A 22,787-nucleotide genomic window follows, 5' to 3' on the forward strand; every position below is an offset into this window, starting at 1 on the left:
TGAAACATACAGATGTACTGATAAATGGCTGAGAATTAAAAAAAAAAAAATCTCTTGCAGTTGCCTTACCTATGGTTTCTGACCTTGAACTGTACGATGTAACTGAGAACAGTCTGAGGGCAAGATGGCAAGCGGTGCCTGGAGCGTCCGGATACCTGATCCTCTACGCTCCTCTCACGGAGGGTCTGGCTGGGGATGAAAAAGAGGTAACTACCTGCCGTCCAGTAGAGTTCTAGAATCTTTGACTTCCTGAAAATGGATTTTTTTTTTATTCTAAAATTTTAAGGTATAAAATTTAGAAAATTCACTTTAGGTAAAAGGGGAAATCACTTATCATCCCCCCACCTGGAAATAGCTATTGTTAATATTATTGAAGTCTTTTTAAATGCATTTTTTAAATGCAACAAATGGGAATGGTTTTGTCATCTTCTGTTTCATTTTGTTTATGGTAAGGATCTTTCATACCATTAAATAATATTTTATATGGTTGTTTAAAAGGTGCTATAGTATTATGCTGTTGTTTTGTACCAGGTCATGTTTAATTAATCTCTTGTTTTGGGGCATTTAGATAATGTGTTGTAAAATATGCTTTGGTGATCAATCTTAACATATAACTTGGCAAGGTTGTCAGATTATTTTCTTAGGATAAATTCCTAGAAATGGGGTTTCTTTTTCTCAGAGGGCATACAAATTATTAAGGCTTATACTAAGTATTAGCAAATGATTCTAGAGAAATGTGTTATAATTTATATTGCTGTATGCAATTCATGAATGGCTGTTTCCCCATAGCTACACTGACTTAGAAAGTTTTTTTTTTTACTAATTTGAAAGGTAGAAAAATGTGTTAGTATGAATTTTTTGCATTTATTCCATTTTAAATGATGATTCTTCAACTTTCAAATGATTTATTTTAGTGTTTGTTTTTAATTTATAGGGAGAGATTACTACAACATAGATATTCAAGGAATGACAAGGAAATGTCTGTAACACCTAGAAGTGTTTGAATAGGCAGATAGAGTAGTCAAGAGGGAGTTCAGAACTCAAATCTTTACTATTATCTAAACATTGTCTTTAACATTGCTTCTGGTGACAGAACTGTTTAGGGCCAAAACTATGGTGAATCTGAGGGCCAGGAACAGAGCTTTTGTGACATGTGTGTGTGTTTTATTTCTAAGGTTTAGACAGCTTTAGTTCATTTAGGATTTAATGTTGATCTGAATTATTTTGGCAGAAAGGAGGCTTAAAAAATGATGCTAAAAATAATGACCAGCTTCACCAAGAAGGAGAAAAATAAGAAAGAAAGGAATACTCGTTCACACCCAGTAGATTAGCAAACAGTTTTTAAAGTTTAGTAATAACTGCATTATTAGTGAGCATATGGGAAACAGAATCATTCATGTAAATTGGTATGTAAATTGGCATGTAGATTGATACAGCTACCTTAGGGAATAATTTGAAATATATCATCAAGTTGAAGATATATATAATTTTTTAAGGAAACCTCCTGCATATCTTTTTGGGATGCAAGCATTTATTCAAAACACAGTATTGCAAATGATTGACATGTTCATCAGGAGAGGGATGGAAAATAGCAAATATTTATACAAAAGAATACCAAAAAATACAAAAGGAATTAATAATGTCATCTTTATCCCTGCACATCAACATGGATAAAACTCGAAACATAATATTGATAGAAAAAAAGTTGCAAAAAATTATGTCATAGGATTCCATTCATGTACGTTAAACATACAGAACTGTATATTATTTACAGATAGAAGTAGGAGAAGTAAAACATTGGATCAGGAAGATAGACTGCATCATTTGTGTAGAGATAGTGAACAGAAAGAATGAGAAAGAACTTCTGTTGATTTGAATATATTAGCTCCTTTAAAAATAAGATTGGAAGTCAACATGACAACATTTTCATATTTATTAAGTTTGAGTGATGGATGTGTCAGGGTGAATCACATTCTTTTCTCTACATTTATTTTATATAGATGAAAATACTTCAAAATTAATATTTCTAATTTGACAATGGCATTGGCCGTTGTGTGACTGGAGACTGGCTCTGGAGATAGTTTGCTTCCTTCCCAAACAAAAACAAAGCCATGCTGTCATGTGTTCAGCACACAGCGAGAATGTTGGCTAGTTTCTTTGACTCCAAGGGTCAGAAAAGTCATCCCGGAATCAAAAAGTAAATTGCCATATTGGTTGTCAACGTGGATTGATCTCTTCTGCCTCCTGGAAAGAGTTTGCAGTCCAAGGGCATGGGCCCTTTTGTTGAATGGGGCAACAAAACTGGTCCAGCCCAATCAGGCTCGAAGTGAAAACTGGGCACCCAGCCAAGGCACTGGTTAGAATTAGCCAGTGATGAGCGATGCCCACTTGGCTCTGTCCCGAGCTCACTGGCCTAGAGCTTATACTCTTTCTAGACAACATTTCTGGCTCAGTTACACCCACACTTTCCTGAGGACTAAATTTGTGACACTGTTACTCTGGCAGAGATCACTTCTCGTCCAGACGTAGAAACAGCACGCATGGGTGCGATCAGTTTTGTGTGGTTCCGTGGCATCTGTTCCTAATATCAGATGACAGCAGACAATAAAAAATCAGGGCGGAAGCGTTTGAATAAAGGGGTTGTGAGGAGACAAAGTCTTAGTCCATGAAGTCTCCCCTTTGCTCAGTTGTACTCTGAGCAAACTCAGTTGTACCACTCATGGTGCCCATTGGCTAATGATCTGATAACATGTGTTCTTTTCAGATGAAGATTGGAGACACCCACACTGATATTGAATTGAGTGGGTTGTTGCCCAATACGGAGTACACAGTTACAGTTTATGCCATGTTTGGAGAAGAGGCCAGCGATCCTGTTTCAGGCCAAGAAACCACACGTGAGCAGCTCAGTCATTCAGAGGAAATGCTAGAGAAAAAAAAAAGCCCAAATAAATGTTAGGATTCTAAATTGGAAATGCTGGCTTAGGTTGAAACCTCTTAAGAGCTCATTGTAACTTAAGAAAATGTGTATTTTATTCAGTGGCAGGAATTGTACTAGTTGATTAAAAAAAGGAGGGAGTGGTCCTAAAAAAAATGATGTCTCTGGGTACCTGTTGCCGGGACTGGAATTTTATGCTGTAAGGAAGCTAGACCTTATACCATGCTGCTTCAACAAATGTGGAGCAAAGTGTACACCACACTCAATTATACGGCCTTTCTCTCTCCTGTATGTTCTCTCTAGCTCCTCAAATAGTAAGAGAGTCACTAAAGTCTATAGGCTCTTTATTGCCAAATAGTCAATATATATTGAATGAGTGAAAAGAATTAGTCTTTTCACTAATTTTTGCTTTTCACTAATTGGGCGAGGAAGCATCATAGTTTGTGGCAATGCTGACGACTGTCACGGTTTGTCTTCTAGGTTTTTGCTTTGCTGGCTCTCTCAGCACTAATCACAGGCTGTGAATCAACTGGCTGATTGCCTGGGTTAAACTCTAACTGCTCTTCTCTTCCTACTAACTGTGACCTTGACCGAGTTACCTCAGTTTTATGACCTATATAACGGGGATATTATACTCTCCTTACAGTCTATGTAAGGGTTTAACGAGATACCTGAGTTATAATAATCAGTTCCAGAACATCTCAGACTCATAGAGCATGTGATAAACCTGAACAGTTGGTTTTACTATAAACCTCTAAAAGCTCATGAAACTCTCAAAAATTATTTATGAATTTTAATCTGTTAAATCAGGAGAAGGCTCTTGAGGAAGTACAGAGAGCTATGGAACTGATAGTCAAGAATCTGCAGAAATATCAGTGTCTCTTTACACATTTTTAAAGCGACAGCAAAATGTTCATTTTTACTTAGACCCACAAATCCAGCAGGATTTACACAGGGCAGGACTCCTGCTCATTGAGTCAACAAATATGTATTGAGAACTTGCTATATTGGGAATAAAGCCAGGAACAGAATTAACCCCTAATCCTCTGAAATTACAATATATAGAGGGAGAGAGACAGTAGATCGATAAAAGCACAATATAAGAAATAAACCAGAGACGGCAGTTCGGGAGCATTGGGTGGAAGATTCTAGATCACCAGACGGTGATCCTGGACAGGCTCAGTGGGAAAGTGACCTAAGTTCAGAAACCTGAATGTTGGATGGCTCAAGAGTTTTGGGCCTGAGCAATAGGAAGAATGGAGTTTCCAATTTTTTCAGAAGAGGAGATTGAGAGAGAAGATTGGAAGAAGTGGCAGGCAGAGTCAGTAGTTCAGTTCTGGACAGGTCAAGTCGGAAAGGCTTAGTAGATACCCAAGCAGAGAGGACAGAGGCCATCAAACTCGCCTTTACACATGGGAAACTGTGGAGGGGAGCAGTAGAGTAACTTTGCCAGCATCAAACGGCAGTTGAATGAAGTAGCTAAGATTTAATTTCAGGTGCCCTGGTTTTTGATCCGTTAGTTTTCTTATCTATAGCAAGCTATAATACTCTGGTTTCTCTTCAGATCGTATAAATCTTTCGCCCTTATAGCAAGCTACAATAATAGCATTGATTGGAGAAGAAAGACACAGAAAATGTACCTAAATCTTACTTCTTTCTAAGCATGTATACCTTATTAATACTATTCATTCCATACGAGGAAAGTTTTTTCCTTGTTAATTTGTTAATTTTCTTTGTTGTAAGTTATTATCGGGGTAAAATTTTTCATATGTAAGTTATTTAAGAATCAAAGATGCTGGGGTGTTTTTCGGGGGGGGGGCTTTTAAAGGTGTATGTGATTTAACATTTTAATTATTTTCTCTTCCACTTACTGCAAAGTGCCTTTAAGTCCACCAAGAAACCTGAGAATCTCCAATGTTGGCTCTAACAGTGCTCGGTTAGCCTGGGACCCAACGTCAAGAAAGATCAGTGGTTATCGAATTATGTATAACAATGCAGATGGCACTGAAATTAATGAGGTAGGCTGAGGATCATAATGTTTGTTTGTTTGTTTGTTTATTGGGGGGGCTGGGTGTGTATTAACTTTTTATGCCTGCATAACCTATCAACCCAAAACCATAGTGGCTTAAAAGAATACAAATTTCTTATTTTCCCTCACAGTCTCTGTCAGAAACTGTGTCAACTACTTGGATCTATACTCCTGGCTTGGGGTCCTTTATGAGATCATAGTCAGATCGTGGTTGATGCTGATGTCATCACAACGACATCTGAACATTCATTCAGATGTCTTGTGCCTGGTCTGCGAAGACTGGATAGGCTGGGAGCCAGAGCAGCTCTCTGTGTCTCTGACTAAAGTCTTCACAAGATCCCTCAGGCATGGCAGGTTTAAGGGAGCTAGACTTTCTATGTGCTGGCTCAGGAGTCCCCAGACATGTGTCCAAAGAGACAGAGAGAAAGAGAGAGCTAAAAGAGAGAGCTGTGTCGCTTTTTGTTACTAAGAGAAGTCACAGAATACCACCTCTGCCACACGCACAAGTCCCCACTTGGATTCGACATGAGGGACACAGGTCCCACTAATGGTGGGAGGCAGGAGAGATGGGAGATATATGTTGACGCGGCCATCTTTGGAATAGATAGTCTGCCCCAGGGCAAGGAGGTGGGGAAGTAGGTCTCTTCCTAGATGTTGTAAACTAGAAATAATGTCTGTGTAATCCTCCTCATCCCTCTGCTTTTGAGTCATCTCCCATCTTTCAGATAGTTAAATGACTTAGGTGAGTTAAATACAAAACTGAATAATTCAAGTTTTGTGTAGACAAGTATTTCCAAATAACAGAACTTAATAGAACTTAGGAAGATACACTATCTTATACTCAGTCAGTAATAAATTCTTCACAAATAGTCATTTCTTCACAAAGTCCTTCCTTGGGAATATATTTTAGCAGGATAGATAGCAAAGTTAGTATTATTTTTCCTCAACTTGATCCAAGAAGTTAAGACCAAGAGGGAAATATGTTGGATTACATCACTTCTATTTTCTGACCAGATGAAGAAACTATTTTCATTTGCAGAGACAAACTGTTTCCTACAATTAAATCCAAGCAGTATTTTGCAGAGAACTGCCTCACAAGGGACATTAGATAATGAATGCACAATACTGCACATTTGCTAATATTTGATATTTGTATATATTGTAAAATGATCAGCACAAGAAATGTACTTAACATTCTATTTAAAAAATTATAACTGTTGTGGTCTCTCTCTCTTTTTTAAAAATTTTTATTGTGTTATGTTAGTCACCATACAATACATCATTAGTTTTTGATGTAGTGTTCCAAGATTCATTGTTTACATATAAGACAAAAAGGAGAAAGAACATACTATTTTCTTGTGTTTTAAATTCAGTTTTGCCAAATTTTCTCAGATAACTGTTATACTGTTGTGGTCTCTCATGGTATTTTAGGTTATTTGCCGTTATAAGAATGATCCCAAACTAATCCATTTGTTAAGAAGCACATGTGGGTTTTTGTAGTGTTTTTCAGTTTTGGAGATGCCTTTGGTACTTGCTCTTTCTAATTTGTATTATGCTGGGAAATTAGAAAACTGTATTTGGTAAAACTGAATTTAAAACATGAGAAAATGGTCTATAAATGAAAATCTGAGAAAATTTTATTTTAGTAAAATGCATAAACAATATGTGGTTTTGTAGCATTTCCAATTTGACTGGGGTGTGTGTGTGTGTGTTCTTCTTAATTTTTAACCATGCAATTGAGACTAAATGTTGCTAGACAAATGTCTTTTGTTTAAGTGTGGTATTAATTTGCCTAATTTTGGAATGTATGATTTTAAGGGTGAGTAGTCCTACTATATTTTGCTTTAACTTGTATTAATAAAGCTTTTACTTATAGGTCATGCTACAGTTAGGTTTTTAGGAAACTTCCAAAACATTCTGGAATGAACCTCAAAATGTCCCAACCAAAATTTACTTAGTATGTAACATGCAATTGACCATAAGCTTTTGTTTTGGACTCAATTTGTTTTTCTCTGCTTTCCTTCCTGTTCCTCCCAATTCCCTCCTTCGTGTCCTCTTTATCCTTTTTGTCTTTTCTGTATTATCTCTCTCTCCCAACTGCTTGGAGACCAAGGAGGAAAAATGAAAGACAACCAAATAATGATGGTGATGATGATGATGGTGGCAACATGTGTTGAGTGCTTCCCTTCAACCAGGGTTTACAGAGAGCCCCTTACGCCCTCCTTCGAGAAAACATGCTGAAAACATGACTCGTCTGCTAAGGACAGGGCCATCTCAGAGAGCATGTGCTGGGAGAGGGTTTGGGGAAATGTGCAAGCAGGATGGAAAACTGAAGTTCTCCCCTTTGAGTTTTATAAATGAAAGGACCATTTTTAGACTCAGACGCAAGTCCAGTTCCCGACAGCTATGACTCAACGAGAGAGCCCAGAGCGGAGCCCAGTCCCTTGTTCCTCATTAAGGACTCTTTCTTTATCCCTCCCAGAATTAGGTTGAAATTAAGCTTTTAGGCCAGACTGTTTGAAAATTTTTCAAAAAGAGTTATATAACCATGAGATCATGGCCATTTGTTATCATTTTCTCAAGTTCTTCTCCTACATCTTAAAAGTACTACCAACAAAATCAGTTCCAGAACTCAGTCTAAAACATAATATAACTAATGAAAATAGATGACATCTTGAACTTTACACTCAATGGAATAAAATAATCAGTAGGTAATGCATAAAATATGGTCTGTTCGAAGTCAACTAATGCTTTAATAAAATAGATCTGTTCAACATATATATTTATATATATTTCAACATATGTATGCTGAAAAGATACATGCTTATATACATATATATGTGTGTGTATATACACACTTTTCCCCTTCTTGTCTCTTGGTGTACCTAAGAAAGTTTGAATTTAATCTGCTTTGTGTATGTTTGATATCCTCACGAAATTCCATTGTCACAGATTTGAGACAGAGGTCAAGGCATAACTATTCATTCCAGCTGATAGTTTTATGTCCAGGAAGTTAGGTCTGGTCTTTGGGCCTCCCATTCCTTGTTTGTAAGATAGCTATTATAAATACCGAGGGTTTGGTGGGAGGGAAAGCGAGCTAAACACAACAATGAATGTGGTGAAGTCCTTGACACGTCAAAAGTGCTCAGTAAACTCAACTGTTATTGAGTTTAAACTGCAGAAGCAATATGTAAATATCATTTAGAAGAACATGTCTTAAACTCCTATTTTAAATATGGATTTGTCTTGTCTGCGAGTTTAATGAAGCCATACTGTGCATAAGATTTTGGGTCCAAAATCCTTGTGTTGATGCACTGGGTACCAGCTGGTTTTCCATTGGGCAAGTTCCTTAAATTTTCAGAGTCTCAGTTTCACCATCTTCAAATTAAGGACAATAATTAGCTACTCTAATTGTGGAGGGCTGATTAACGGAACTAATACACAGAAAGCATGCAGAAAATACCCAACCAAAATAAACGTTAAATGCTAAGAATGACCTATAATATTATCAGGCCCAGATTCAGAAGATAATCGATATTTTTGGTTCAATCCTGCTGTGTAAACCACACCTTGGCTTAAAATAATAACCCGTGGTTACACAGCGTGGGCAGAGCTCAGCAAGGACACTTGGCTCTGGTGCTCCCTGTGGAGTCAGCTGAGGTGACTCCTGCCTTCCTGTGGGAGCTTGACGGAGCCCGAACTTCCTAGATGACTTCACTCCTGGGTCCTGTATCTCAGCCAGGGTGGCTGAAAGGGCTGAGGTTTCTCGGCCCTCTTTAGCCGCATGGCTCAGGGTTCCACAAGGGTGAAGACGGAAGCTCCTCCCTCCAGGACTCACACTCTCTTTTGACCTGCAGTTGATTTCTTAGTGATGTGTATGGTTTCTGGATTGGCTCTGAGTTCAGATGAGCCCTTTATTATCGCTCCTAAAAATGACCTTTGGTGCCTCCTGTATTCACTCAAAACCAAATATGATTCAACATGCTGAAGAACTTAAACAAAGTCCTGCCCTGGTGGGTCTTACACTCTATGCGGGAGAAAATAAATACGTAAAATAATCGCAGGTTACGTTTGATGCTGGATGAAACAAACAAGGACAGTGTTAGGGGTAGCCCTGCTGAGAGAGGTGACAACAGAAACCTCCTATCAGGAAGTAAAAGTTCAGCACAGTCCTGACAGATGGCAAAGGGCTAGTTTTGAAAAGAGCAAGAATCCCAAACAGCATGAACTGCATATGCAAAGGCCCTGGGGTGCGAAAGACACAGACCTGACAGGTCCGTGTGGCTGGAGCCCCTGGGTGATTCAAAGTATGGCAGGAAAAAGGAGCACTGCACCAGATTGTGCAAGACCAAGAGGTCATTGCAGGATGCTTGGTTTTGATTTGCAAGGCAGTAGAGATAGCCAAGGAAGGTTTTAAGTAGGGCTGTGACACATTTTATATTTTGGTAAAGTTCACGTTGACTGCTGTGAGCAAATCCATATGTAAGCTTAGTCACCTTCCCCTTAACTTCAGGTGCTATCAAATATAGTCATTGATAGTATTCTAAATAGCACATCCTATCAATAGTGCTCTAAATATCTCTTGAAAACATTTTCAGTGGTATCTTTTTTGGCAGAATCCACTATCAGGTAAATAGGTTCATTTCTTCAATTTTGCAGGGTATCTTTATAGCTAGAGTATCTTATTATTAAGTGCCTCCCCTATCAGGGGTTTGGAAGGGTTAATTGAGACAATGTACAGACAATGCTTAAATGGAGCACCATTTACTTGGTCTAGAATATGCCCCCGGTGCTAGGTAGCTCAGGGGGCTAATACCCAACCTTTCCATGATAAAGCCATGTCTGTTTTTTCTCTTTCTCAAGGATGGCTTTGCTCAGGGCTCTGTGTTCTAGATCCTGCTTCCATTTCTTCTTACTTTATGGTTTCTTTCTTCTTTCTTTGCTGTTCCTTTTCTACTCTGTCCTATACCCTGGGTCCTTATCCTTAGTCTTCCATTCTTTAGTACTCCAAAGAGATTGGAACCTGTTTTTCCCAAGTAAATCTCTCTGTGGAAGATAAAGGAATATTTCAAATCTTTACTGTGATCTTTGGTATGACTATCCCCCGATTCTTACCCTAATTTGTTGCTCATCTGTGCAGCGCTTGTAGGACTTACCATGTGATACTTAGTCATGGGTCAGGGGGCCTGGGCAGTAAAGCCCAAAACTGGCTGTCCTGGCAGATCAGACTGGAAACATTATATTTATTTCTAGTAACATTGTCAATCATGTGCACTTCCTTTCCTTTCCACACAATCATGTGGAAATAATATTGGTTGCAAAGATGTCCCGAGAATTAATGGAAAGGTAATCTATTTAAAGGTGAAGATTAGAAATGTGTGATACAGAAGCTGACTGGTTTTATAATTCAGTAATATATTTGACGTCTTTATAGCTCTGCTGTCAGGCCAAGTAAACGACAGACAATAATAAAATGCCTTCTGTTTCCCGTGTCTGGAGAGTGTTGAATGTAGCTGGTATGATGTCTCTGTTTTGCAGGTTGAAGTAGATCCTATTACTACCTTCCCTCTGAAGGGCTTGACGCCGCTCACAGAGTACACTGTGGCCATTATCTCCATCTATGATGAGGGGCAGTCGGAGCCTCTGACTGGAATTTTTACCACAGGTAAGCCTTCTTATGGTATGGAAGATTCCACAAGTAACTCCATAGAGACCAGAAGCTGAAGCAGCTTCCTCAACTGTGATTTTGAGGAGATTTTTTATTTTTATGTTGTATTATCATTATTTTTATTGAGTTATTTATTTGAGAGACAGAGACTGTGCACGTGTGGGAGGGAGGGGCAGGGGAAGAGGGAGAGAGAGAGAATCTTAAGCAGACTTCCCAGTGAGCACGGAGCCCAAGCAGGGTTCTGTCTTGTGACCCCGAGATCCTGACCTGAGCCAAAACCAAGAGTTGGATGCTTAACTGACTGAGCCACCGGGGCACCCCCTACATTCTATTAAGCACTGAACAATTAGGTGACCAGAATGAGACTGCCTGATTATTTTCTATCAAAGCAAGGGAAAGAGAGGAGAGCTCATCCAAATTCAAAAGGTCCCAGCTATGTAAATGTGTATCCTGTTCTGTCCCTACTCTTACACCATTTCTTTTGTTCTATGGGTCTAAAAATTTCAAAGCTTTCTTCTGTTTTCGTATGCACATATATTAAGTTGACCTTCCAGAATTGTTGACACCCAGAGATTTTTTTTTTGACCTGCAAGAATGACAATTGCATACTGTGTCACCTCAGACATTCAATCTGTAGCCAATAATGTATTCATGAGGCCTGAAATATTAATACAACAATATGGAGTCTTTTAAATGCCCAAATAAAAAACACAAGATGTGACTGCGTGATTTTCCTTTTCTATATATACCCTGTAGTCAATAAAAACAAAATTTTTTTCCTCTTGGTGGCAACAATTCTATTGTTTGCTCTCTGAGCTTAACGTTGCTTGCGCTTGGGAAAGCAATGGAGCGCTATAGTGAGGACAAGAGGAGCGATTCTGGAGAGATGCAAAATAGGCTCCTTTGAAAAACAATGTTCACAGAAAAAGGTTCAGTAATTCCACAAAACACCCTGCAGGCTAACTCCTGTTGGGATTCTCCCGGTGTCCTAATCTCTAATTTCAGGGCACCTGTGTAGCTCAGTCGGTTGGGCATCTGTCTTCAGTTCAGGTCATGATCTCAGGGTCCTGAGATGGAGCCCTGCAGCGGGGGGGTCTGCTTTCTCCTCTCTCTCTGCCTGCCTCTCTGTCTACTTGTGATCTCTGTCTGTCAAATAAATAAATAAACTCTTTTTTAAAAAATCTCTAATTTCAAGCAATAAGAATCAATGACTGGCAAAGACTGTCACTAAGTTGGATTTGGGGCTCTGTTGTACATCCCTGAAGTAGGAAACCGTGGAAGGTCTGATGAATCGTCTTTCATTTCCGATGGCACCCATATGTACAAGATGAAAAAGATGTCCAGTTCTTCTTTAACTTATTAGGAAGGGGTGATTTAGTCACGAAAGCAAATAAAACTAAGAGGGACATTCCCTAGACCTCAAAGGCACCAATTTGTTAATTTCCTCCACATGATGAGCAAATAATATCTTTGTAAACTAATAAATATGACACTCTTACTTTTTATAGCTCATGAAAAGAGCCAAATAGAGAATCTAAGAGTTCTGGAAATTACTGGAAGACTTTAAAAAACATACCTTATACATGGTCTTCCTGATTTGTACCGCGGACCAACGCTGACAGCAGAAACTCAAGGTCCCACGGGGCCGACGGGCACGGCTTTCTCAGCTTCCACGTGCTTTCTGAAAGCCAGAGATCCCCCAGAGGGCCTTCTTCCTGGCGGCCCTGGCAGCTTCTTGGGTTTGGCCTCCTTGCCTTCTCCGTTCCCTGACAAAGTCTCCTTCCTTGACTCACAGAGGAGGTGCCAGCCCAGCAATACTTGGAAATCGATGAGGTGACGACAGATAGTTTCAGAGTGACCTGGCATCCCCTTTCGGCGGACGAAGGGCAGCACAAGTTGATGTGGATTCCAGTCTACGGTGGCAAGACCGAAGAAGTGAGTGGTCTGAAACACACTGAAAAGTCATCTGGAGCGTTTTTTTCTGGAAAAGAATAGCCCTGCACATTTGCGTGGGTCTTCACTTTAAAAGAGATCGAGAATCCCAGAAGTCGTTTATTTTGTCCTGGCATGCAGTTTTATAAATGTCAAATCCTATGATTTTTCTAAGATTAAAATGGCATTTGTTTTTTGCTAGGACCTCCATTATATATTTAATATATTTTCAGGTCCTTTGACTTTCATACATGACACTGAATTCAAAAATTTCAACTGGTACTTTTGCAATATGAATAGCTATTTCTTGAGGGAATTGAAAGGACTTTGACTTGAAAATGGAATTCGGTGGCCCTGGAGTTCATTAAGCTTAGTTGTTTCTTGTTTATGATCAGGATAACTGTTTTTCCTTTTTATTAGTTTTTTCTTAACTTTCACCGCTATTCAAGTAAACCCTGTTACTAAGCACCGAATGCTTTCCAGGTTCTCCTAAAAGAAGACCAAGACTCCCATGTTATTGGAGGCCTGGAGCCCGGCACTGAATATGAGGTTTCGCTCTTGGCCATATTGGATGATGGGAGCGAGAGTGAGGTGGTGACGGCTGTGGGGACCACACGTAAGTGTCGGTCTGGCTGAGGGGGACTTCACCAGCGGCCGCCATCCGTTCTGATACCCTCCTGCCTACTTGGTTGCCTGCCCATCCACCTTATTCCTGCCTACAAGGCTTTAATTTCTCTATGTCCCCCAGAGTTCTTCATGTGCCCTCACCTTTAATGACACCGCTGCGTGAAGCATAAGAGAATCCTAAGCTATCACCCTAAAGGCAGAGACCATATCTGTCTTGTTCATGGTTATACCCCCAGCACCTAGCATAGTGCTTGTTGTATTTTAACTGTGCAATAAATGTTTGTTGAATGGCCGATGGATGGGTAAAAAATTTAAAAGTGAATAAATGAGTGAACAAATAAGCTGAGGGCAAGCATGTCCAAGAGCTTTTGGAATTTCCCAAGTCAATCTCGGTTCCAAGAATCTTGTATAAAATTCACTTGCTGATTCATTCATCCCTTCATTTTTTAAATATGAGGTATTAACCACATATTAAATTTTCTTTGATGAGGTTCCCTGGAATCAGACTCTGAGACAGAAAATTGCAGCCAGAAGGTTAATTGAAGACTGTAGTTGGGAGATACATCTGTAAGGAAGAAAGGATGGTGGGATGAGGCATAGGGAGAAGCGAAAACTGAGGCTTTGTTTAATTCCATGAGGGGTTCTGGACCTGGGATGACCCTCCGCAGTTGTCCCCAACTGTGTCAGTGGGGGTGAGCCTTTGTATCCCTACATCTCCAGTCATTGGAGGCGGGCCATCCCCTGATGGAGTCTGTGACCTCAGCCGGAGGCTGTTCCCAGAGCTCTGAGCCACTGGCAGCCAGTATTCCAGAAGCTGGTGATGAGTGAGCGACCCTGAAGAGGGGCTCTGGGAGGAGAACCACACAATTGCTCCAATGTGCCGATTGCCCACGGCGTATACATGACACGGAAGATATGCATATGCTCTTCCTTGGTGGTCTTGTTTGGCAGCCCTTTCCCAGCATGATCTACAGCACTGTTTATTTTCCTTCAATTACCATGGTTATGCCCCATTTCACAGTAACCGGGAGGTTTCACAAAGATATATGTGTAAGTCAAATGTTCATATGAAGGCTGGTATCTGTGATTAGAAACATTCGCTTCTGTGGGTTTCAGTTTCGTTACCAGCCCAAGAGGTAGCACGTCTGCCTTACTGACAGCTTGTTTCTTCTTTCTTGCAATCAGAGTCAAGATGGTTGGGAGAAGCAAGTGAGACAATATAGAGGAAATTTGCTCTGAAAACTATAATAGGCTCTACGCAAACTTGCAGTTACAATCATTACAGAATTTTAAAGTCATGAATATTTTTTTAGTTGACAGTGTTTGGACCGAACCATCTACAACCATAGCCCCCACCAGACCTGTGACGTCAGGTAAGGCCAAATGGTTTGTCCCCACTTCCCCATAAGATATTTGATTTAAACAGAAGTTATGTTATCCCAGTTTTATTTATTTCATATTATTATTTAGGAATGGTGCCTTCCCATTCAAATTTCACTCCTTTTAGAACCTCCCAACCTCTTCTCAGCCCTAAATGTCTTGGGACCTCACTGTGACATCTCTACCTGTTCCATATTTGTTTAGGGTTCCTATTTAGTCTTTCAAAAGATGTTCACAAAGCACAGCCCAGGAGTCTACCCTTCTCTAGATCGCAGTGACTTCTATTGCTGTCTGTTGAGAATTACTCACATCATGGTGTCCTTGTATTTCAGTGGGTAACTGAGACCTGACTGGTCTAATGGGCTTCCCACCTCAGCTACTTTCTTTCAGCTTAACTTTCTCCACCTCTCCCCTTTATGGGACACCTTCCAACTGGTGGTCACAGTCAACTAGATGAAACAGAAATTTGATTATACTTTTTTTTCTTCCTCCCTAAAACCCTTCAGTGGCTTTCCATCACATATCCATTCACTGATTCATTCATTTTCTATTTAATCTGTATCGAGCCCTTCTTTAGCACAGTGTCCCAAATCTCTTTATCATAACATCCAAGATCCTTCTGCTTTTCTCCTTGGATTCCACCACGTTTTTCAAGCTCTCCCATCTAGAACTGCCATCTAGAACTCCTGGCTAGCCCTGAAGGTGAGCCATTGCCTCCCATTCCCAATACCCTGTACCCTCTCCCAATTTTGTCTGCTAAATGTCACGCATATGTCTCCTCTGTGACTTGTACTATTTTTGTCAAGTGTTCATCCCGTATATCTCAAAGGCCTAACACAATCCGGCATGAAGGGAACACTCACTGAATGTTTGCTGAATGAATGGATGAATGCAGAGAAGGAAGAGCCTTCTAAAGATGGACAGAGCGAAAGGAAGACAGATGGCATAAATGAGGGAGCCAGCATCTCAGTAGAGGAGATCTACTCTACTGAGTAGATCTCAGTAGAGGTCAGCATCTCTGACACATGCCAGAAAGCATGGATGAAGGTGTTTGGGCAGATATCAGAGAAAGGACAAAATCCATATGGGCTGAATGGATAGAGGCAGCCATGATGAGAGATGTGTGCTTTGAGTGACGAGTGTTGAAATAGAAATGAGGGAACAGGTAGATAGGATATATGTTGGATACTGGATCATACCCTGAGGTGGACCACATCTGGGCCCTCATTTTTGCTTCTCCAGCAGAGCACTGGTGGGAGGTGTTCGTGGGCATGCTCCCTTGGAGGCTCCCCTTGTCCAAGGGCTTCTCCCCAGGTTCTCTTACTAATATATGTCTATGTATACATCCATACATACATATATACCTACATATACATACATACCTACGGGGCTGATAGTTTTGAGGGGTCCATGATCCACCTTGGAAGCATCTCTTAAATTCATTTCTATCTGCTCCCGGTAGACATGATGCCCAACCTCCCCCTCCCCCCGCCATTAACCACTAAAGCTGAGTTGTTCTTCTTATGGCTCTGCATTAGAGAGATACATCAGTGGTAGTTGTTGCCATGTCCACACACGGTCTCTAGAGCTCATTTTGGAATATGATGGGTTAAGAGTTCTTTAATCCTTGGTTGTGCTTATTCCAGTTTTCCGGACAGGAATCAGAAACCTGGTTGTAGATGACGAAACCACTTCTAGCCTGCGGGTAAAATGGGACATTTCAGACAGCAGCGTGCAGCAGTTAAGGGTGACCTACCTGACTGCTCAAGGGGACCATGCGGAAGAAGTGATAGGAACGGTCTGTATACGCACATCTGCCTAGACACCACGCAGTTCCCTGACTAACAGACCTAACGAGGCTGTCCCCGGAGACCCGTGCAAGCTTGACGACTCATTTCTTGGTGACTCTACCATCTCCCGAAACTAATGTTTTCTCTTCATCCAAACTTAACCCCTGGTTTCTTAATGACCCCTCTAGCTCCAAAACTTGCTCTGCATACAACTTGCTTCAAATTGAGAAAGCTTCTGAACCTTGTCTCCCATGCTGCTTCCACTGCCTTGCCAATTCGATGGAGCACCAAAGTTGGGTCATACGTAGTGTACTGTGCCCTGTCTCTGTCTGTATATACTGTTGACCCTTGAACAACATGGGTTTGAATTGCACAGGTCCGCTTATATGTGGCTTTTTTTCGGTAAATACAATACAGTCTTGTATATGTGTTTTCTCTCGTGATTTTCTTGATAACATTTTTTTCCAGCTGACTTTATAGTAAGGATACACTGTGTAATACATACAACATACAAAAATATGTGTTGATCAACTATTTACACAAATCAGTAAGGCTTCTGGTCAACAGAAGGCTATTGGTAGTTAAGTTTTAGGAGAGTCAAAAGTTATACATGGATTTTGGGCTGTGCAGGGGCTCACCAACCCTAACATCTGTGTCGTTCAAGGATCAACCACACCCATATATAAACTTCTAACATAGAAACTTTTAATATATACACATATACTAAACTTTTTTGCCCTTGGGAGTAGAATTAAAAGTTTCTTTGCAAAGCATGCATGAAAGGTTGTCTTTATATAGTTGAAGTGTTTCTAATGGGATAGCACCCATTCATGCATAGTTATGTTTTCACTGACATCAACTCATTTTCAGCAGTTCTATAGTCATTTCTAACTTATCCTTAAATATGACTGTTTCCCTAAGGGGGTTGGGATTGTTATATGCTGAGTTTTCTTTGTTTCATTTAATTTGTTTTTCTGTATTAGAAACCTGAGTATACGTTGAGACATGGCCTTCCCATGTTTTCTTAATTTACACTGTATCATTCCTTTTATTCAAGAACCTGAACGTTCAGGAAATGAGTTTCCCATCAGACCAGACCAGTTTGTATCTAAAGGAAATTTTTCTTTTTAGTCATGGACTATGCCTTATTTAACCTCATTACTTGCATTTCTTGCCCCTGCTGCATTATTTTGAGACACTCTAGGAAAGACATCTCCAAATTCATTATTGCTCAAGAATAACACTATTATCCTTTGTTTCTCTTCCTTAAGTATAAAGCCTTTGATGGAAATTTATTTTTATTTATGTGCTTCCATAAACAATCATTTGAGCCCAGATTTGTCTCAGGAAAGTACTTAATTTCAGGCTGATGGAGGACTTGTTACAGAGCGTGATATTCTCGGGAATAGTCACATCCACAGAGCATAACCAGAGAGTCCATGAAATTGGTCTGTGGGTACTTTTAGAAAGTTAAAAGACACTTAAATAAGTTGAGTTGTAAATTCACCCGGATCATACATTTAAATGACTCATGATTGAAAAATTCAAAATAAAATTGTACTTAGCAATGGTAACTAGGGACATAATTTAGATGTTTAATTTTCCCTGTTATTGTCCCGTATTTTAATTTAGTTCCTAAAAATGAGACCCATAAAAACTTCCCAGAGTAAGAGTTTTGGTTTTTGTTTCTTGTTTCTACTCTTTCCAAGAAACATATTAAGCTTCTTGCTAAATTATTCTTGCTAATTTGGAAACACACAATTTAATCTCATGCGTGCACTTGTAAGCTATGCAAGGTAAAATAATAATAATATTTACTTTGGGTTGTCTCTAGATAATATTCCCTTTGCTAGTTTCTTTCATTTCACACTGTTTATTTTGAAACACTTGGACACCTACATGAAGGGAAAAAAAGATCAAAGGTCTGAAATACACATGTGCCCCAGTTAAGCAAACCCTTCATAAAAATGAAAAATATTGATAAATTTGGTGGTGATTATTTGCTGTGCAGAAGTGTTTTTGATAAACTGAAGAAAGTACTGTAGAATTCTTTAATATCAAGCTCTTCTACCAAATCCCACTTGAATTGGATTTGTGCACTTTTAATTTACAGGCATCTTTTCAGGGACCCAACTGAGGATTAATTGAGAATTTCTATCTCAGTGTTTAGGAAAGGTTACTTCTACATAAGTGTATTATTGTATTAGAGACAGAAAGTAGATGCATCTAGATTTAGATTATAAAACAAAAATAGGGCAGGCCATTGCAGATCTATAACAAAGTCTAAAGGCCTTGAACTCCCAACACCAAAGGAGTATCTTTAAGTAATAATGCATGACAGACAAAGGCAGAGAGCTAAAGCACATTATAAAAGTGAGAAAGGTCTTGTGTCCAGATAAGAGAAATGCCTCTTACCATCTTACCACATTTTCCTTAACTGTAAAAGCTGATTAGATTTGCTTGAGGAAATGATCAAGTGAGAGAATGGTGTTATGTCTGTAACATTCGTAAACCAAAGTAAAATTTCAGTGTATAGAAAACAAGGAGAACTGTTTCCTGTTCCAATGGAGTAAGTGAAGTATCCATATATTTTCTAAACCTAATCGAATCTGCCAAATATTTGCAATAAAAAGCTTTTGACCTTGGAGAAAGTAAAGCTACTTGATCAGCAATGACTTTGCCCTGAACTTGTTCTCAGTGTATGGAGGTCACACACGTCTTTATTTGTAAAAGGCTGATCAGGATTTCAGACTTTTCTAGAGCCTAGATGTCAACATCCATAACCATGACCTGAATTCTGATTTGCAAGAAATATTCCAGAACACGTAGACTCAGTGTGTGGCTCTGTCTCCTACAAGATAAGTTTGGATATTAAGATGAAGTTTTTAGAAATATTTATAGTGATTTGACATTGCTGCAACATCCAAGGACATGATTTTTTTTTCAGAAATTTTGTGTTATTGTATTTTATAAAAATATTAGTCTTCAGTTGATTGGAATTAAAACAGCAGCGCCAACGTTACCCAGTCCCCTATCACAGATAGTGTTTGACTCACCGTCTAGACATAGTTTTATAAGCTGGGAACACAATGAGACGCAGGGAACCCTGTTTCTCCTGATGGGATCCAGGCTGCTCTGAACAGCTTTGGGCAATAATGGAGCCAGACATGAAGTTCCATTTCTAAAAGAAAATTTAAAACGTGAAAGTTCACTGGTTAGATTTGCATCTCATTTAACCATAAAGCATCTTTTATAGAATTGTTTTATAAACAAAACCACCATCTGCTGTGATCTACAGCATCTGTTTTTAGTAAGAGCCCATCTTTACCCTGCTCTGTGCAAACAAGCAGAGGCCAAGCAGAAGGAACGTTGCATTCTCCAAGAGGAGATTTACATTTTATTCTTGGAAATGAATATCATTAGGGTAAAAATGTTCAGACAGTGTAGCCACGTGCAGCAGGGTGTACTTGTTAAAGCAAGGCTCAGGCTAGATATTCAGGATTCCAGGATGGCTTTGTTACTCAAAAGCTGTGTGGGCCTCAGTTTCCCCCCATTTGTAAAATTAATGTAAGGTTACTTCTTACCTCAAAGGGTTGTGGTGAAGAGTAAGTGAATTGCTATATTAAAATTCTTGGGGTAGCACCTGGTGCACAATAATTGCTGGGTAAAGGCCGAATATTTTAAATCACATCAGCTACTTCCTAGCTAACTCAGTGATTTCTCCAAAACAGCTCTACTGCTTTTCAGAATTCCACGGTCTAAATGGGATTGGTTCCAAGCTCATACATTTCTCAGTTTGAGAGATGACCTTATTTCAGGAATATCAGCATGGGTGGTTTGCTAAACGGGCAGCTTGGACCGAATGCCCAAACTCTGTGCTTCAGAGGAGTTATTTAAAAAAAAAAAAAAAAAAAAGAAGAAGTGCCCTGGGGCACCTGGTGGCTCAGTGGGTTAAGCTTCTGCTTTCAACTCAGGTCATGATCCCAGGGTCCTGGGATCGAGCCCCGCATCAGGCTCTCTGCTCAGCGGGGAGTCTGCTTCCTCCTCCCTCTCTCTGCCTATCTCTCTGCCTACTTATGATCTCTCTGTCGAATAAATAAATAAAGATCTTTAAAAAAATAAATAAATAAAAATAAAAGAAGTGCCCTAAAGGAAGCTACACTGATGGGATAATGCAAGTCAGGGCAACCCCTGTTCTTCCTGTACCTGTCCTTAATGCCAGGCTTATCTAACTCAGTCGAGAATAAAGCAGAGCTCTTTAAAAAAAGAAAAAAAAAAAAAAACCTCCCTTCCGGGTCCACATCAACACACCCCTGTAGGATATTTCAATGTCCCTTTCATCCAAGGAGTAAAATCGTGCTAATTCATTATAAAGTCACCTAATTCAGACTTCCTTTTTAACAGCATATGTTAGAAAATTGCTTTTAGAGCTTAACAGTATCTTAGCAACAGCTCCTTCTGGGTTCAACTCGAGGCTTCCTAGGGCTTAGTCCATGATTTATAGGTCTCTTCCCTCATCCAGAAGTAGACAGCACAGCCCTTTTCCTGCTGGCATTTTACCCAGGCCGGGAATCAGAAAAGCATCTCCAGCTGTCCCAGTCTTGTGACTCCTTTAAACACGTTTGGGTCAGTTCTTAGATCTTACTTAGCACTTTTCCAGCCATGATTAAGTTCCCCAAATGGCCCTGAGGTGTGCCAGCGTCTGACTGCTGAAGCAGACGCAGAAAGTCTTGTGGTTTTAACATTGCGAACATGTGGCTTTTCTGGTCCGTGTGCTCGCTGGGGATTACCAGAACGTACCCCAAGGAGCCACGTGGCACGTTAAACTGATGCTTGTGCAGTGTGGACCCCACCCCTGCCTTTCAGTTTTTGCAGCCGTGAGAGGTAGAGTGATGGTGATTTCAGATTGAGGAAGACATCTCCTTTCAGAAATAAAAAAAAAAAGGCTGTCTCAGTTTGTAGTTTTACTGGGAACTATGTTTTGCTCTGGAAAACACGGATTTAATGCCTGGTTCTGTTGTTCTCGGCCAGCTTCCATTCTTTTCTAAAGTGCTGGGATTCGATTACGTCTGAGAGAGTGAAGAAGGGAAGGCTCAATTTTCTAGAGGATACTGAAGTAGAATAAAAAATGATAAGCAGGCTGTGCTAGAGAATGAGTCCTCCTAAGCTACAAACACCTGCTTTCCAAAGACATGATGATTTTCACTTCTGGATACTTTACAAATGCTGAAAAGATGCTGCGAGACTATTCCTCAGAGCCTAATTGCTTCTAATTTAAACCTGCTCTCGAGGTTATACGCTGAGGGCTGCTGTGAGGGCGATTCCAGACAAATGCTTTTGCACGGATGCCTATTTTTCTCATTGCTATTCAAGCACGTTGTCTTGCTTCTGATTATTTCCAGGTCCCCAGAGTCCTACTCCATTCGTAGACCAACAGGAACAGATGTCTTAACTAAGACCGGGGTCCTTTGCTTTTCTCTTCAGGTTATGGTGCCTGGAAGCCAGAACAATCTCCTTCTCAAATCTCTGCTTCCCAATACCGAGTACAAAGTCACGGTGACGCCCATCTACGATGATGGAGACGGTGTCAGCGTCTCTGCGCCGGGAAAAACCTGTGAGTGAAGCCTTCTCCCCTTGCCTGCTAGCTGACTAGCTCATTAAAAATGCCCAGCCCCGACAATGTGCCCTGAAAACCACCGTGTGGTGCGGGGGAAAGACCGAAAGAGCTTGGGAGGCTGAAAAAATCTGTTTGAATCCTCTGTCCCCCCAGGCAAGCTGTATGAATTTGGGCGAGGCGAGCCTAGCTGCCCTGGGCTGCAGTTTCTTGTATGTAAAAGCAAAGACTTTAAAAAACTATGCGTTCCTCCTCCAGCATCTAATTCCTTACAAGTCCTGCTGATTCTCCAAAATGTGTCCTGCGGGCCGGTCCTCATCTTCCTCTGACACTCCGCCCTGATCTGCACCTCACTTCCTGTCGCTAAAATGAGCACTTCTACTCTTGGATCCTTCATTCTTCTCCCGGCAGCCCAAGAGGCTTCTCAAAATATAAATTAACTCATAGCAGACCTCTGTGTCAAGCCTCCCGATGGCCTCCCATTGGCCTCCCATGGTACTCGGGATAAAACCCAGCAGCCTTCCTGTGGCCCTGCAAGGTGCTCTAAGACCTGGACCCCGCCAGTTCCCTCCCTCTCACCCCTTAACAAGTGCCCCAGCTCTAAAGTACCCACTTTCCTGCTCTTCCCTGGACATCTTAAGCTTGTTCCTGCCTTAGGGCTGACGTACTAGCGCTTCCTCCCACACAGAATATCCTTCCCCAGATGTTTGCCTTTGGGGCTTTTTCTCATCATTTTGGCTCCAGCTCAAAATCACCCCCCCCTAGACTTTTCTGATGGACTTTTCTGACCAGTCCCTGCAAAGTAACTCCCA

General features: G+C 40.4%; 1 protein-coding gene across 2 annotated transcripts in view; it reads left to right on the plus strand.

The window, feature by feature from the left end:
* COL14A1 (collagen type XIV alpha 1 chain) overlaps positions 1 to 22,787 on the plus strand; it is a 218,387-nt gene that overhangs the window by 77,289 nt on the left and 118,311 nt on the right. For both annotated transcript variants that reach the window (XM_059395092.1, XM_059395093.1), the window contains exons 12-20: positions 61 to 206; positions 2,765 to 2,894; positions 4,814 to 4,953; positions 10,503 to 10,629; positions 12,428 to 12,567; positions 13,048 to 13,180; positions 14,505 to 14,564; positions 16,218 to 16,369; positions 21,846 to 21,975. In XM_059395092.1, coding sequence (XP_059251075.1) covers positions 61 to 206; positions 2,765 to 2,894; positions 4,814 to 4,953; positions 10,503 to 10,629; positions 12,428 to 12,567; positions 13,048 to 13,180; positions 14,505 to 14,564; positions 16,218 to 16,369; positions 21,846 to 21,975 — 1,158 coding nt within the window. The remainder of the gene's footprint in view (positions 1 to 60; positions 207 to 2,764; positions 2,895 to 4,813; positions 4,954 to 10,502; positions 10,630 to 12,427; positions 12,568 to 13,047; positions 13,181 to 14,504; positions 14,565 to 16,217; positions 16,370 to 21,845; positions 21,976 to 22,787) is intronic.

The sequence above is a fragment of the Mustela nigripes genome, chromosome 3 (genome assembly GCF_022355385.1).
Source record: "Mustela nigripes isolate SB6536 chromosome 3, MUSNIG.SB6536, whole genome shotgun sequence".
Lineage (NCBI taxonomy): Eukaryota > Metazoa > Chordata > Mammalia > Carnivora > Mustelidae > Mustela > Mustela nigripes.